The 14,762-nt window shown below is 42.6% G+C and overlaps 1 protein-coding gene across 1 annotated transcript in view; it reads right to left on the minus strand.

The window, feature by feature from the left end:
* Positions 1-2,575: 2,575 nt before the first annotated feature.
* LOC124778000 (cytochrome P450 9e2-like) overlaps positions 2,576-14,762 on the minus strand; it is a 60,501-nt gene continuing 48,314 nt past the window's right edge. The window contains exons 5-6 of the mRNA XM_047253573.1: positions 11,981-12,131; positions 2,576-2,853 (exon numbers count right to left, since the gene is read on the minus strand). Coding sequence (XP_047109529.1) covers positions 2,576-2,853; positions 11,981-12,131 — 429 coding nt within the window. The remainder of the gene's footprint in view (positions 2,854-11,980; positions 12,132-14,762) is intronic.

Raw genomic sequence — 14,762 nt, forward strand, 5'->3', positions numbered from 1 at the left:
GCAGCCACGCCTCGATCCCTGAGTCAACAGATGGGGACGTTTGCAAGACAATAACCATCTGCACGAACAGTTCGACGACGTTTGCAGCAGCATGGACTATCAGCTCGGAGACCGTGGCTGCGGTTACCCTCGACGCTGCATCACAGACAGGAGGGCCTGCGATGGTGTACTCAACGACGAACCTGGGTGCACGAATGACAAAACGTCATTTTTTCGGATGAATCCAGGTTCTGTTTACAGCATCATGATGGTCTCATCCTTGTTTGGAGACGTCGCGGTGAACGCACATTGGAAGCGTGTATTCGTCATCTCCATACTGGCGTATCACCCGGCGTGATGATATGGGGTGCCATTGGTTACACGTCTCGGTCACCTATTGTTCGCACTGACGGCACTTTGAACATTGGACGTTACATTTCAGATGTGTTACGACCCGTGGCTCCACCCTTCATTCGATCCCTGTGAAACCCTACATTTCAGGAGGACAATGCACGACCGCATGTTGCAGATCCTGTAGGGGCCTTTCTGGATACAGAAAATGTTCGACTGCTGCCCTGGCCAGTACATTCTCCAGATCTCGCACCAGTTCAAAACGTCTCGTCAATGGTAGCCGAGCAACTGGCTCGTCACAATACTCCAGTCACTACTTTTGTTTTGAACTGTGGCATCGTGTTGAAGCTGCATGGGCAGCTGTATCTGTACACGCCATCCAAGCTCAGTTTGACTCAATGCCCAGGCGTATCAAGGCCGTTATTACGGCCCGAGGTAGTTGTTCTGGGTACTGATTTCTTAGGATCTATGCACCCGAATTGCGTGAAAATGTAATCACATGTGAGTTCTAATATAATATATTTGTCCAATGAATACCCGTTTATCATCTGCATTTCTTCTTGGTGCAGGAATTTTAATGACCAGTAGTGTATTTTTCGTGCTCGGTATAATTCAGTTAACTTTCACATTTAGAGACAACATATTAAAATGAAACAACAAGTTTACTGTTGCCAGAGATTGTTTTTTTACACTGCTCAACAAAAGTATGGAATTGTATCCTCAAATGTAATCTACGATACTAGAGGTCTCATTTAGTTAGGTACTTCATGCATTACCCTATTGGAGCCCATATACTAGACGGTGTTCACTACTGATATGCTTTGTGGCAGTTTACCAGTCTTGTAACATACCGCTGCCGCTTGCAGCATACCGCAAGCAGTCCAGTATCAACAGCAGCTTCATTCACACACTACCCCATTAGAGCCAATATACTGGACGGTGACGTAAGAGGTCTTACACTGCTGTTGAGCAGGGGCAGCTAAACAGGACTCGTATTTGACATGGCAGTTCTTGGTCGTCGATTCGGTTAGTGGGCTCTACTGATGACATTCTCACTTCTAATGCTCCAGGAGAAATAAAAACAACCGCGTTTTTAAAACCGGACTAAAAAGTATAAAATAATTCCTTCTAGTCTCGTACATATTCCTAACCACATAGAGAAAGTTCTGAAAATTTCTGCTTGTGAATTTTTAATAGCTACGACAATAGTTGTAAGATTTATAGCGAAAGATGTGGAGCGCACGCAATGGATAAATGATGCATGAATGGTTCAACTGCTATCATCTGTTGCACGTGCCCAATTTTTTCGTTATTCTCTCTCTCTCTCACTCTCTGATCCCATCCTACGCAAAGGTGTAGTGGTATCACGTGTTAAGCTCCTTGACGGCTTGCCTCCATAAAGCTCTCTCTTGGGTATGGCGACATGCTTACTGCAAGCCCATCCACATCAGGCACTAAATCTAATCTACCTACCGCAATGGTGCTCGTCCTTTAGGTCTTCAACCGTCGAATTTTCCCTACATCATAGTTATTTCCGTTGCCCCTTACTTTTTTCATTATGAGTTTTCCTAATATTGTCACACCTATTAAAAAATTTTCAAGTACGAGTCTTCAGGGCTATCCTTTATGCCGTTATTATTCTGTATGGGAGGAGGAGAAATTGTGTTTTGGTTTTTAGTCGAGTTTAGAAACGTGTTATATTAAAAATTATTTCTATTTCAATATTTATTTTCCACTTTTTAGTCTTGTGTAAGTGAAATTTCTCAAGGATTTTGAACATTTTGATGAGGTTTTATTTTTTATTTAAATAATTATTTCTGTATGTACTAGCTTTTTACGCCCAGCTCCACCTGTGTACGTGTATGTCATACATACTGTCCACATATGCTCCTCCATCTCTCTCTGTCAGTCTCCTCTTCCCCTCTCTGCGAGCTGTGCCCACCCACTCACATACTGCCTAGGAAGCACTCCTATACTACCCACACAGCATTCTGGTCCTGCAGGACAGCCAGGATGTCAGGCGTTACCAACATTTTTCGCCTTCACCCCGACCTTGCCAGACATGCCAAGAGAAAAGCGAGGTAATATTGCATGTTCATCCAGTTCCAAACTGGCTCTTTTGGAAGTTTGAAATCAATTGTGAAGTTGTAACCAACGGACAGATAAACAAGTAAGTGACCTAATAAAAACGTGTTGAAATATAATGGGCTGATTAACCATTACTCCGCACCTGAAAATATCTGAGTTAAGTGACAAAGAGGAAACGGTCCGTATACGAGTGTACACTGTAGCTCAACTTGCCTGCAATGACCCAGTCGAGGTAGTCGCAGCGCATGAGGTCATCGTGGCTGATCTCCCCACTCGCCGCAGACCTGCACTCGTCGAGCTCCTTGTGCAGGCGCGCCTGGACGTCAGGGTGGAGGGCCAGCAGGTACGTCGTGAAGCACAGCAGGTTTGTGGTCGAGTCGAAGCCGGCCAGCAGGAAGAACATCACCTGTGCTGCCATCTCGGTGTCGGTGAGTGCTGTTTGTGGACAGAGGCGTGGGACGTAATTTTTCTTGCAAGCTCAGAGGTTCAGAAAATGGTTCAAATGGCTCTGAGCACTATGGGACTTAACTTCTGAGGTCATCAGTCCCCTAGAACTTAGAACTACTGAAACCTAACTAACTTAAGGACATCACACACATCCATGCCCGAGGCAGGATTCGAATCTGCGACCGTCACGTCAAAGGTTCATATAGTTGTAAACAATGCTATTCAGAGCACTTGTAATGGCTAATAAACAGCAGTACAAACGACAATACTCACGTAACTAAAATTCGAAGGCGAAAACGTAAACAGAATCTCGAAAAGTAGCGATCAAGGCAATGTGTTAGTAGTAAAATTGACTGAACAACCCATGCCGCTTACTGTATAAAACCTCTCTTTTTCCTAGCGTTTAACCCGTCGTATTGACCCGCTGTCTTTTCCATTCCACAGATTAATATTATGCCTTTTTTTATTGCCAATGTAGTAAGTTAACCTAAGGAAAGGAACTCATGTGTGCCACCTGTCTGTAAATTTTGTGAAGTTTTTCTGTGCTTGAAGCTTTGGTCCTGTACAGCTTTGATGCATGTGATGGTGGCGATTTCAACTGTTTTTTAAACGGCACCTATCTTAAGGGGGCTTAATGTGATGAAAAGTTGATTAAGGTACAAGCTCTCATGTAAAAAGTTCTTAATGCTGTTTTTATTTTCATTTTAATTTAAAACAGTAATTACTTTAAAAGCGTGCCTCGTAATTTCCACGAAGTGTCATTGAAGCCTGAATCGCATGTAATGCCTACACCAGTGATTCGACTTACATCACACTCAAGTAGAATCACCAGGTTATCGAATCACGTTACTCCTTTGTTTACCGTCAGATACACACATTTCGGTCGTGGAAGAGCACAGGAAGGTAGTTCTTACTCCACACTGATTCTTTACAGACAGTACGTGATATCTGTACCACGTGTTGTTGAAATCTGCCCAGTAGTTTAGGAGCAGATGTGGATCATACATACACGCAGACATTTTGATTAAATAAATGCTACACGGTGCCCCAAGCTATGCTAAGGGTGCCTGCAGAAACACTATGAAAATTCGTCTACTGGTTTTGGAAAAGCGTGTTCAAACAGACACAACAGTTTTAAAGATTTATTATTAGTATATATTTGAGACATTTTATGTATTGAAAAGTTGAAGTAAAATCTCATAAGTTGCATAACTGACGCCATGAATGGAGAATACCGTCAGGATCACTATATCTTTTATTAATGATGACCGGTTTCGATCTGACCAACAGACCATCTTCAGATCTAAGATGCGAAAAATATTAACAAAGGCCTGCCTGATAATAGTGCCGGGAAACAGTGGCACCTAGGATGCGCTACATATCACAGCAGGTTGATTGACGAGCGATGCTTTGTAACAACAGTGTGTGTATGCATGTCTCACGCCGCAGGATGTGCAGACCAGCTTCCATATATTGCCAGCTGAGTTGATAAACAAGTCCATGACATCGGAACGAGGAATGACAACAGGTTTTGTATGCTCAGGCACATCAGGCCTTGTACATCTAATGTATCATTTTTTTACCATGTGTCTGTGTATAAAAACTGTGAAGCGAGAGTGGGAAGCAAAGGCATTACTCAGAGCAGTAGCGGAAAATGGTTAAATATTATCTCTGAGAGAGCATGATCTCTGTAAGTACTGATTAAGACTAAGATTGTTACAGCTTCTTGTGTTTTGGGCTGAGCGATGATGAAAAACAAATGATTGGATGGGCTATTGATTAAATAAAGGATATGTCCATCACCACTGCGTTAGTACTAAAGTATTATTCTCATCAAAGAAAAATGAATGGGTTTTCGTCGAAGAACATTTATTAGGCGAGAGACTCATCTAAAAACATTATTTCTATTCATTATTAATACCTGTATGAAACTGAACTAGGAAATATACGAGACGACGGAATTAGTTTGTATGTGATGAGAATATTACATTAAATTTCACATACACACTTACAGCTAAACATTTACAATAAAATACGAAACATTTTATACATTTTCTGGAGAACACCATGGACCATATTAATGTAAACGTTACAGGAAAATTCTTATTTTCCTTATGTTTCTTGTCAAGTTCATTTCTTTCGGTAGTGTAAATTTCCAACTCATCAAGCACACCAAAATTCCGCCCATTCTTTGATCTAAGCAATATCTCCACTGTCTTATCGGTAGCAGTGAATTGACAATTATGTAATCATAAATACAAGAAATAGATGTCCAGATGGTGGTTTTCATTCGCTATCACGTCAGTTAGACATAGATGCCCCGATTAAAATCATCTCCGCAGATGAATAGAGTACATCCAAAGAACGTTTGTATTTAATGACTTCATGAGGCTGTGTTCAAACGTTAACGACGAATTAAATGATGTTGCAGTATTACCCGCCAAAGGATAGAAATATACAACAGTATACAATGTTCCATCCGCTCTGCAAGATCACTTGAAGCACAGGACCTTACAAAGAAATGCACAGTGTTAAAATGTAAAAAACAGTGCTATTTCAGAGTGTAACTGCCCGAGAATGCCGCCGGCAGCTGATTACACGTGAGAAAAATGATTCCTTATCTTACAAAGCTGCTTCTAGATACGGTCTCTATAAACACTGGAATGCAAAACTTAAGGACGAAAGTAACAAGTGCATGATGTGTCACTGCCAAGCAACATAGCTCAATGAAAGTTGGGCCATATACAGGAAGAGCTTCTACAGTGTAGTACAGAAGGTAACTGAAAGAAGTCTACAATGAGACGAACAGAAATGACACAGTTATTCAAAGATAATTACACGAAAGCCATTATGATTCATGATCATTCCTTGGACATTACAAAACGCAGGACATGGTTTCTAATAGGGTGCGAGATCATCACAGAGGGCAATGCAAGCTCTGCAACTTGCTCTCGTGTTGGACTTTAGTTTAGTAAGGGTTTCTTGTGGTATGACGTTTCATTCCTCCTATAGCGCTGTTGAAAACTGTTCGATGGTTGTTGGTGCAGGTAGAAGTTATGCAATACGTCTCGCCAACGCATTCATCACGTACCCGATGGTGCTAAGTTGGGAGAGAGGGCAGGCCGGTCCATTGGACAGATATCCTCTCGTTCCAAGAGCTGCTCCACCTGCACAGTTAGATGCTGCCATGCGCTGTCATCCATGAGAAACGCAGTCAGGGCCGAATGTACCCCTGAAAAGTCGGATATGGGGAGGAGTATAGTGTGAGCGGTGCGTGAACCATGCTCAAAGATTTGGAAGTCAGTATGACAACACAACATTACGCCTCTCCACACCATAGCACCTAGTCCACAAAACGATCACGTTCGGCCGTGTTTCTGGGTGGATTACTCGTTCCCACCTCTCAACAGAAGAGGGTGCATCCAGCATTGCCAAACATGATCGTTTTGGTGCTCCAGGTTTTATAGTGTGATGAGACATAACGTTGCATGGGCGTGTTACCTCCAAATCTTTGAACACCGCTCATTCACCGCCAAAGTTATTGCGACGATGACTTCTTCTCCATCTGCGTCTTTCAGCGGTGCGTTGGCCCTGACTTCATTTTTAAGGATAACAACGGGCGACCGGATCGAACTGCGCTTGTGAGAGAGCTGTTTTAGCGAGAGGATATTCGGTGAGTAGACTGGCGTGCCGGATTCCCTGACGGTAAGTTCCATGGGGCACGTGTGCGAGGCATTGGGGAGATGAATGTACTGCAGAACGTCCACATGCGCCAAAGACGATCCAGCTGTTGTCAAACGCGGCGGTGAAGGGATGGAATGCACCAGCACAACAACTCCTTATCAAGTTTGTGGCCAGCGTGGGAGCATGGTGCAGAATGTGCACGGCCGTTCGTGGAAATTACACATCCTGTTGAGAATCATGTCGCCCCTTCATGACACGATCATGAATCCCGGTAACTTCGGTGTAATAACTGTCTTTGAATAGAAGTGTCATTTCTGTTCGTCTCATCGCGTATCTCTTCAGTTACCTTCTGTCTTAAAAGGTATATGAGAAAAGTAATGAGACTGATTATTTATCTAACAAAGTTTTTATTCTTTTTTTCAAAGAATAGTATTATCTCCTTCAAAGTAGTTCTCTCCGGCAGCTACACACCGGCGCAGTCCTTGTTCCTTGTCTTGGTAGCGACGCTGAAAGGATTCAACTGGTCGGTCACATTCTCTCGAATGTTTTCAAGAGTCCCAAAATTACGTCCTTTTGAAAATTTTTCTGGACAAGGAAAAAATCACAACGATTCAGACTGGGTGACTAGGGGTGCTATGGAACAACTAGAATGCCTTTCGAGGCCAAAAGTTCCGTGATGGAACTAGCCGTGCGACATGGGTAGTCGTCTTGATACAGCACCCAGTTGTCTGCAAAGTCCGGTCTCATTCGTTCACCCTTTTCTTGAGCCTTTGAAGGGTGAACACTTAGTTGACAGTTTGTCTTGGAGGAACACATTCTTTACGCACGATACCACTACAGCCAAAAAAGCAAATCAGCATTGTTTTTATCTCTGATTTGCACATTCGAGCTTTATTCGGCTGCGGAGACGTTTCAGTGTGCCACTCGTCTCTTTGCCTCGATGTCTCTGAATCGTGTTCAAAAATCCAGGATCACACGACTGTATCATTCGTGGTCGTCGGCAGTCCTCTCAAGATGATCAATGCTCAGATTTCTTCTATTGTACTTCTACTCAAGAGTGATGTTTTCCGGCACCATTTTGGCACAAAGCTTTCGCATGTGGAATCTTCGGTCAAAAACTGATGTGTGGCAAGAGTGTTTAACAGGTCACCCATCGTTCTTACTGTTAAACATCGATCTAACCTCACAAGAGCACGCACATATTCTACGTCTTTGATACTGAACGTATCCCTGAGTGAGGTTCATTTTCACCGTGTTCTTGGGCATCCAAAAATGATTTGTGCCAGCGGAAAACCAGTTCTCTTGATAAGGAATGTTCCCCAAAGGCCTATTAAAACTTTTCAAAGGTCACACTCTTTGATGCCTCAAGTCTAACACAAAACTTCACTGTATAACGCCGCTCTAAATTCCGCCGTTTTATTTTCGTAACACACAACAAAAATACAACTTCACTAATGGTGCTCTCAAAAATCACGTGGTGGGTGTACAGAACTGAACTCGGGCTGAGTATCTGAAACGGGTGAACACACAAGTCTACATAAGTATCACAGCACTGCCAGATCGCTGACGTTGTTGTCAGTCTCACTACTTTCCTCGCACGTCTTGTACACCGCTGCAGATTTTTTTTTTTTTTTTAAATACATTGTCCAAATTTCATGAGCTATGTTGACAGTAAGAAATCACGCGAAAGTTACATTCGTCCTTAACTTTTGTACACCGGTGTATTTAGGGTCACGTAGTGTACATAGTCATAACACCAAAAATGCACAATGCATGGCACCTGCTACCGATACATAATTTTTTTTAATTGTATGTAAATATTTGTAATTTAAATGCTTTGTTTCAATAAGTAAGGACATTGCTTCACTGTATGTGTACATTTAGGTAGAAGTCTGTTGACGATTCATTATGTTTTACTGTGAAACTTATAAGCTCTGGGGAAAAGCCAAAGGAATTGTTATTTCCATCGACTAGCAACGATAACAGCAGTGTTTGTGCGTTGTAAAATCTTTGGGTAGGGGTTTGTTGCGCAGAGCGCGCGGAGAGAGCGGGAGACGGTTTCCAGCGCTTGTAGTGTGCGGAAGTGTTCGTGTTAACGCTCTCACAGTGGAGAGTACCATTTCGGCGGCATCATGTACGCGCGCCGGCCAGATATCTAGTAGCAGTGGACGGGCGGAAGAGGCTGTATTAATTAGGATTGCCTGTTCGTGTCATTAGCCGTGGCTCCAAAATATGCTGCCTTCTTCAACAACAGCAGCAATTCCAGCAACACAGTTTCGTCGTCGGCTCCGAATTTCGTCGCATGCACAGCACTGAGGTAAGACCGTTCATTGGTAGAAAGTATTAACGGCTAACCCAGCAGCGCAACTGAATGTGATTTGATTGATAAGATTTATTTAAATAATAATCGCCGGCCGGAGTGGTTAAAGGCGCTACAGTCTGGAACCGCACGACCGCTACGGTCGCAGGTTCGAATCCTGCCTCGGGCATGGATGTGTGTGATGTCCTTAGGTTAGTTAGGTTTAAGTAGTTCTAAGTTCTAGGGGACTTATGACCACAGCAGTTGAGTCCCTTAGTGCTCAGAGCCATTTGAACCATTTTTAAATAATAATCAGTTAAACTCAGGGCGATTGTGTCCTCATTGCCCGCAGACATTGATACTAAGCAGGGTCCTTGTTCCTTTTTTTCCCCATAATGTGTTGAGTGTCATAAGAAACAAATTAAATAGTTACAGCGAATGTATTAATGAATAATTTCACTCTTAAGAATTTTAGCCTCAGTCTACTATCAATTACCTATTGTAGAACAGAGATTTCAGTATATGACCAAAGTAAAGCAATTTCATTTTTCAAGTTTGAGAATCAATCACTGTAAAAAATCGACATCTAAACAAATGCACAAATCTAGAGTGCGGAAGTTTTATTTATTTTAGATATAGCTTGGAGGATATGACCGTTTCCTGTAGTATGATTTCTATTATTTGCTTCTGTTCAAGTCAGTAAAAAAGGCTCAGTTGTTGAGACAATAATTTGAAATCCAATTTGCAAAATAGGTAACTTGAAAGTAAAAAGTGTTTTCTTTTTTTCTAAATTTCTTTGATGACGTTACGTTGAGGTCACTGAAAGTCACTGTTCACGTAACGAAGTTCAATACTAACATACAGTTTAATTGCATATTTTCAAATCATTACTGGATTGTTATTTTTAAAATTTAATGACAAACATAACGTAAGAGTGACTTCTCAGTTTTCTTTATTATTACATATTCACTTAAAATTCGTGTCGAAAAAACGTCACAACCTTCAGTTTGTGGGGCGGCTGGTTGAATGAATGTAGTTATAATATTTTGTGTTTGTTATGTAATGTAGATGCAGAAAAGATGCATTTCCCGGCCGATGCACCATTTGTGGGGCGGCGGGTTGAATTAATTGCTGTTACATATGTGTAGAATGTAATGTAACTGCAGGAAAGATGCATTTCCCGGCCGATATGTGGGGCGGCGGGTGGCAATTAATTGTTGTTAAATGTTCCTATTATTTATGCTGTCTTTTGCCGTTCTCAACACTGGCTCTCTAACTACAATATTGGCAACCAGAAAGTGATTAGCAAAACGTGAAGCCTGTAATTAGAATTCCTAGTGCCCACTTCATCTGAGAAATACACTTATAGCTACAGCTTATAGCTCTGAGGAATTAGGAGATTGTCTGGGATTCATAATGAAAAAACGATCCTGTAGAAACGTTCAGTATATTCTGAAAGTCACAGATCAAAAAAAAGAATCCACACAATCCAACTACCAGAGTAGTTCAGAGTCTAATGCGCTGATGCAACTATAACTGTACAAATTAAATCTTTAAGTGAATGCTCGCCATAATTTGATGATAATGTTCATCAAACGCCACACTAAATAATGGTAGAATGTTTGCCCCACGACGGCACATGAAAATACGACATACGCAAACTGAAGATGGATCATTAAAGTCATCCCAGAATTAACCCTTCACTCGAAAATGATTTCAAGGTTACGCGTATCCCGAGTAACTTAATACGGCATCCGAGGCTCTTTATAGCAATGATACCGACGCGACGCAACTCCTGGCACAGGTGGTGTGCTATTCAGCGTCTGGAGAGAACGGGGGCCTTTTTTCCTCGCGCAGCGTTCTTATATATAAAGCCGCGGTGCGGACGGCCTAGGGAACGCCTGATCAAATCGGCTCTCCCAACTAGCCGCTGGCTAGTAATGCACCACTTTAAGTTATTGAATAAATCATCGCTTCTTTTGCTGATGGCCGATGAAGCTCTCAATTTAAATGTGCATTCAGCACACAGGTAAGTAATCGTAATAAAAGTCTGACGTGGCTAAGTCAAATATTTTGGGCGAGAGAATTAATTTAATTACACTACACGCAGTAGACGAGCTCTGAACTTGCCCTTTGGAGATACGCTATCGCTATAGTTTTATAGTTATTCAATTGAAACTTCTCACATCTTTATGATTATAGCGGATCTCCATTCTACATAAATTTAAACATCCTAGCCTTATTTAATCGCCTACCTAATCTATCTTGCTTCCTTAATTTTTAAGACAAAAACCAGAAAATCATGAATTTCCACTAAAATTTTAATTTGTGAGATCCAAAGTACTGTTTCTATTAAATTATTATGAAAAAGGAATCTATATATAAATTTTTAAGTCTCTAGCTCTTTTCTGTTGCGCCAATGATTTTTACAGAAAAACGCCCAAATTTCGAAAATGGTTAAAGTTATCGAACTGATATTCAACACATATTGATTTAGTATTACTCCTGACATGGTACAACCGTTTCAGGTTATTTACTTGATTTTTAAAGTATTGCGCAACACTTATAACGTCAGAGCTAGTTACAGCGGACTAGGCTGGCACACAATGGAAAGACTGTTGAGAATTTTATAAGGCGTGAGTAGGCTGCTTCCCTACAAGTTGCAACGTCAATGTTTAATAATACTTTTCTTTCCCATCATCTTGTACAGGATTTTGGATGTAAATAGCCCTAGTGGGCTGGCGACGGTTAATTATTTCCTTTTCGTTCATTAGTGCAACTTTTGGATTCATGATCAGTGGTACCCCTTCTTTGGGCAGTGTTGTTAGTGAGCGAATGCACAAAATAACTTTCATTTTTTCAAATTATAACCTTAGCGGGTTAACTACTTTTAAGTTTTAGTATATTTTTCCATCAGACGGGTCTGTTGTACACTTTCCTCCTACTTATCGGTATTATTTCTTCGGTACAGATAGTCTTATCTATTTAGTAAAAATCCATTAGGCATATACGCGACCCATGGTCACATTTTATATCGCAAACAGGATAGGCCGATTAGCAAGAGGGAGGTTAGATGTCCACTTTAGTGACGTGCGACAGTGCAGCCACCTGCTGTTGCGGCAGAGTGCTCACCTGTTCCGTCCTCGTGGCGGGCCTCTATCAGCAGCTGCAGCACGTCCAGACGGCTGGAGCTGGAGGACCGCCGCCGCGCCTCCACCGCGTCCCGCACCAGGCGCAGCAGGAAGTCACGGCTGGACGCACGGACGAAGGGGATCCCCAGCGCCTGCAGCACACCACACGGCATCCCGCCTTACAACTGTGGAAAAGTCAGTGTGGCGATACGGGCAGGGGAACACGTGTACATATTTACATGACTGCGTGGCACCTGATCTCACGGTCATGCCTAAAAGAACAGACACCAAGCATTTGTACGAGGTGCATTCAAGTTCTAAGGCCTCCGATTTTTTTTCACCAGACTGGAAAGAGATAGAAACATGCGCATTGTTTTAAAATGAGGCCGCGTTCGTTGTCAATACGTCCCAGAGATGGCAGCACCGTATGGCAGATGGAATTTTACCGCCAGTGGCGAGAATGAGAACTGTTTTAAATACTTAAAATGGCGACGTTTTCCTTACTCGAACAGCGTGCAATCATTCGTTTTCTGAATTTGCGTGGTGTGAAACCAATTGAAATTCATCGACAGTTGAAGGAGACATGTGGTGATGGAGTTATGGATGTGTCGAAAGTGCGTTCGTGGGTGCGACAGTTTAGTGAAGGCAGAACATCGTGTAACAACAAACCGAAACAACATCGGGCTCGCACAAGCCAGTCTGACGACATGATCGAGAAAGTGGAGAGAATTGTTTTTGGGGATCGCCGAATGACTGTTGAACAGATCGCCTCCAGAGTTGGCATTTCTGTGGGTTCTGTGCACACAATCCTGCATGACGACCTGAAAATGCGAAAAGTGTCATCCAGGTGGGTGCCACGAATGCTGACGGACGACCACACGGCTGCCCGTGTGGCATGTTGCCAAGCAATGTTGACGCACAATGACAGCATAAATGAGACTTTCTTTTCGTCGGTTGTGACAATGGATGAGACGTGGATGCCATTTTGCAATCCAGAAACAAAGCGCCAGTCTGCTCAATGGAAGCACACACATTCACCGCCACCAAAAAAATTTCGGGTAACCGCCAGTGCTGAAAAAATGATGGTGTCCATGTTCTGGGACAGCGAGGGCGTAATCCTTACCCATTGCGTTCCAAAGGGCAGTAGGGTAACAGGTGCATCCTACGAAAATGTTTTGAAGAACAAATTCCTTCCCGCACTGCAACAAAAACGTCCGGGAAGGGCTGCGCGTATGCTGTTTCACCAAGACAACGCACCCGCACATCGAGCTAACGTTACGTAACAGTTTCTTCGTGATAAAAACTTTGAAGTGATTCCTCATGCTCCCTACTCACCTGACCTGGCCACTAGTGACTTTTGGCTTTTTCCAACAGTGAAAGACACTCTCCGTGGCCGCACATTCACCAGCTGCTATTGCCTCAGCGATTTTCCAGTGCTCAAAACACACTCCTAAAGAAGCCTTCGCCGCTGCCATGGAATCATGACGTCAGCGTTGTGAAAAATGTGTACGTCTGCAGGGCGATTACGTCGAGAAGTAACGCCAGTTTCATCGATTTCGGGTGAGTAGTTAACTAGAAAAAAAATCGGAGGCCTTAGAACTTGAATGCACCTCGTATAATTCATTCGTCTCGGTGGGTAATGAATCTGCAACCTTCAATGCGTATGCTCATGTTCGTTTGACATCCTGGGGGGCTCTAAAAATCGGCCAGCGACGAGGACATGGACGGGGACTGCGTATAGGTGGAGCTAGGTGGGAATGTGAGTCAGCTAGGGACCGTGCCGAGACTGTCCACACATTTGCGACAAACACTGTGTCCGGGTAGCGCAGTGGTTAAGGCCAAAATATAAATAAATCAAAGTAATAAACTGATGAAAAATATTTATAAGCTAATAAATATGTAAATGATAGTTATAGTGTGTAAGAAAAAAAATTTAAGTTCTTTGCATATCGATGGTGACAGTGAAGTATCTGCACCAAGCTCTTTGTTGGCGGAAGAGCCCGCGCATTGATACACAGGCAGTGCGGCGGGCAGCGCACAGCATTGTCGACAGAACACTCTAGAGTCAGCCTTTGTGCAGTGAAGTTGTGCGTAGAGACAGAGCGGTGTGCCTGTTCGCCACCAGCTATACATTACTTGAAGAATACTATATTTAAATAATTGGTAATTATTCATGAATTATTAAAAATCGATGTCATGAAGACATCAAAGGTATTTACGTGCTAACTGCATATTGAATTTAATTGATGAAAGAAGAAAATATAAAAATGCAGTAAATGAAGCAGGCTAAAAGGAATACAAACGTCTACAAAAATGAGATCGACAGGAAGTGCAAAATGGCTAAGCAGGGATAGCTAGAGGACAAATGTAAGGATGTAACGGCTCATCTCGCTAGGGGTAAGATAGATACTGCCTAAAGCAAAATTAAAGAGACCTTTGGAGAAAAGAGAACCCATGAATATCAAGAGCTCAGATGGAAACGCAGTTCTAAGCAAAGAAGGGAAGGCACAAAGGTGTAAGGAGTATACAGAGGGTCTATACAAGGGCGATGTACTTGAGAACAATATTATGGAAATGCAACAGGATGTAGATGGAGATGAAATGGGAGATATGATACTGCGTGAAGAGTTTGACAGAGCACTGAAAGACCTGAGTCGAAACAAGGCCCCGGGAGTGGACAACATTCCATTAGAACTACTAACAGCCTTGGGAGAGCCAGTCCTGACAAAACTCTACCATCTGGTGAGCAAGATGTATGAGACAGGTGAAATACCCTCAGACTT

Source organism: Schistocerca piceifrons, chromosome 2 (assembly GCF_021461385.2).
Source record: "Schistocerca piceifrons isolate TAMUIC-IGC-003096 chromosome 2, iqSchPice1.1, whole genome shotgun sequence".
In the NCBI taxonomy this organism is placed as follows: domain Eukaryota; kingdom Metazoa; phylum Arthropoda; class Insecta; order Orthoptera; family Acrididae; genus Schistocerca; species Schistocerca piceifrons.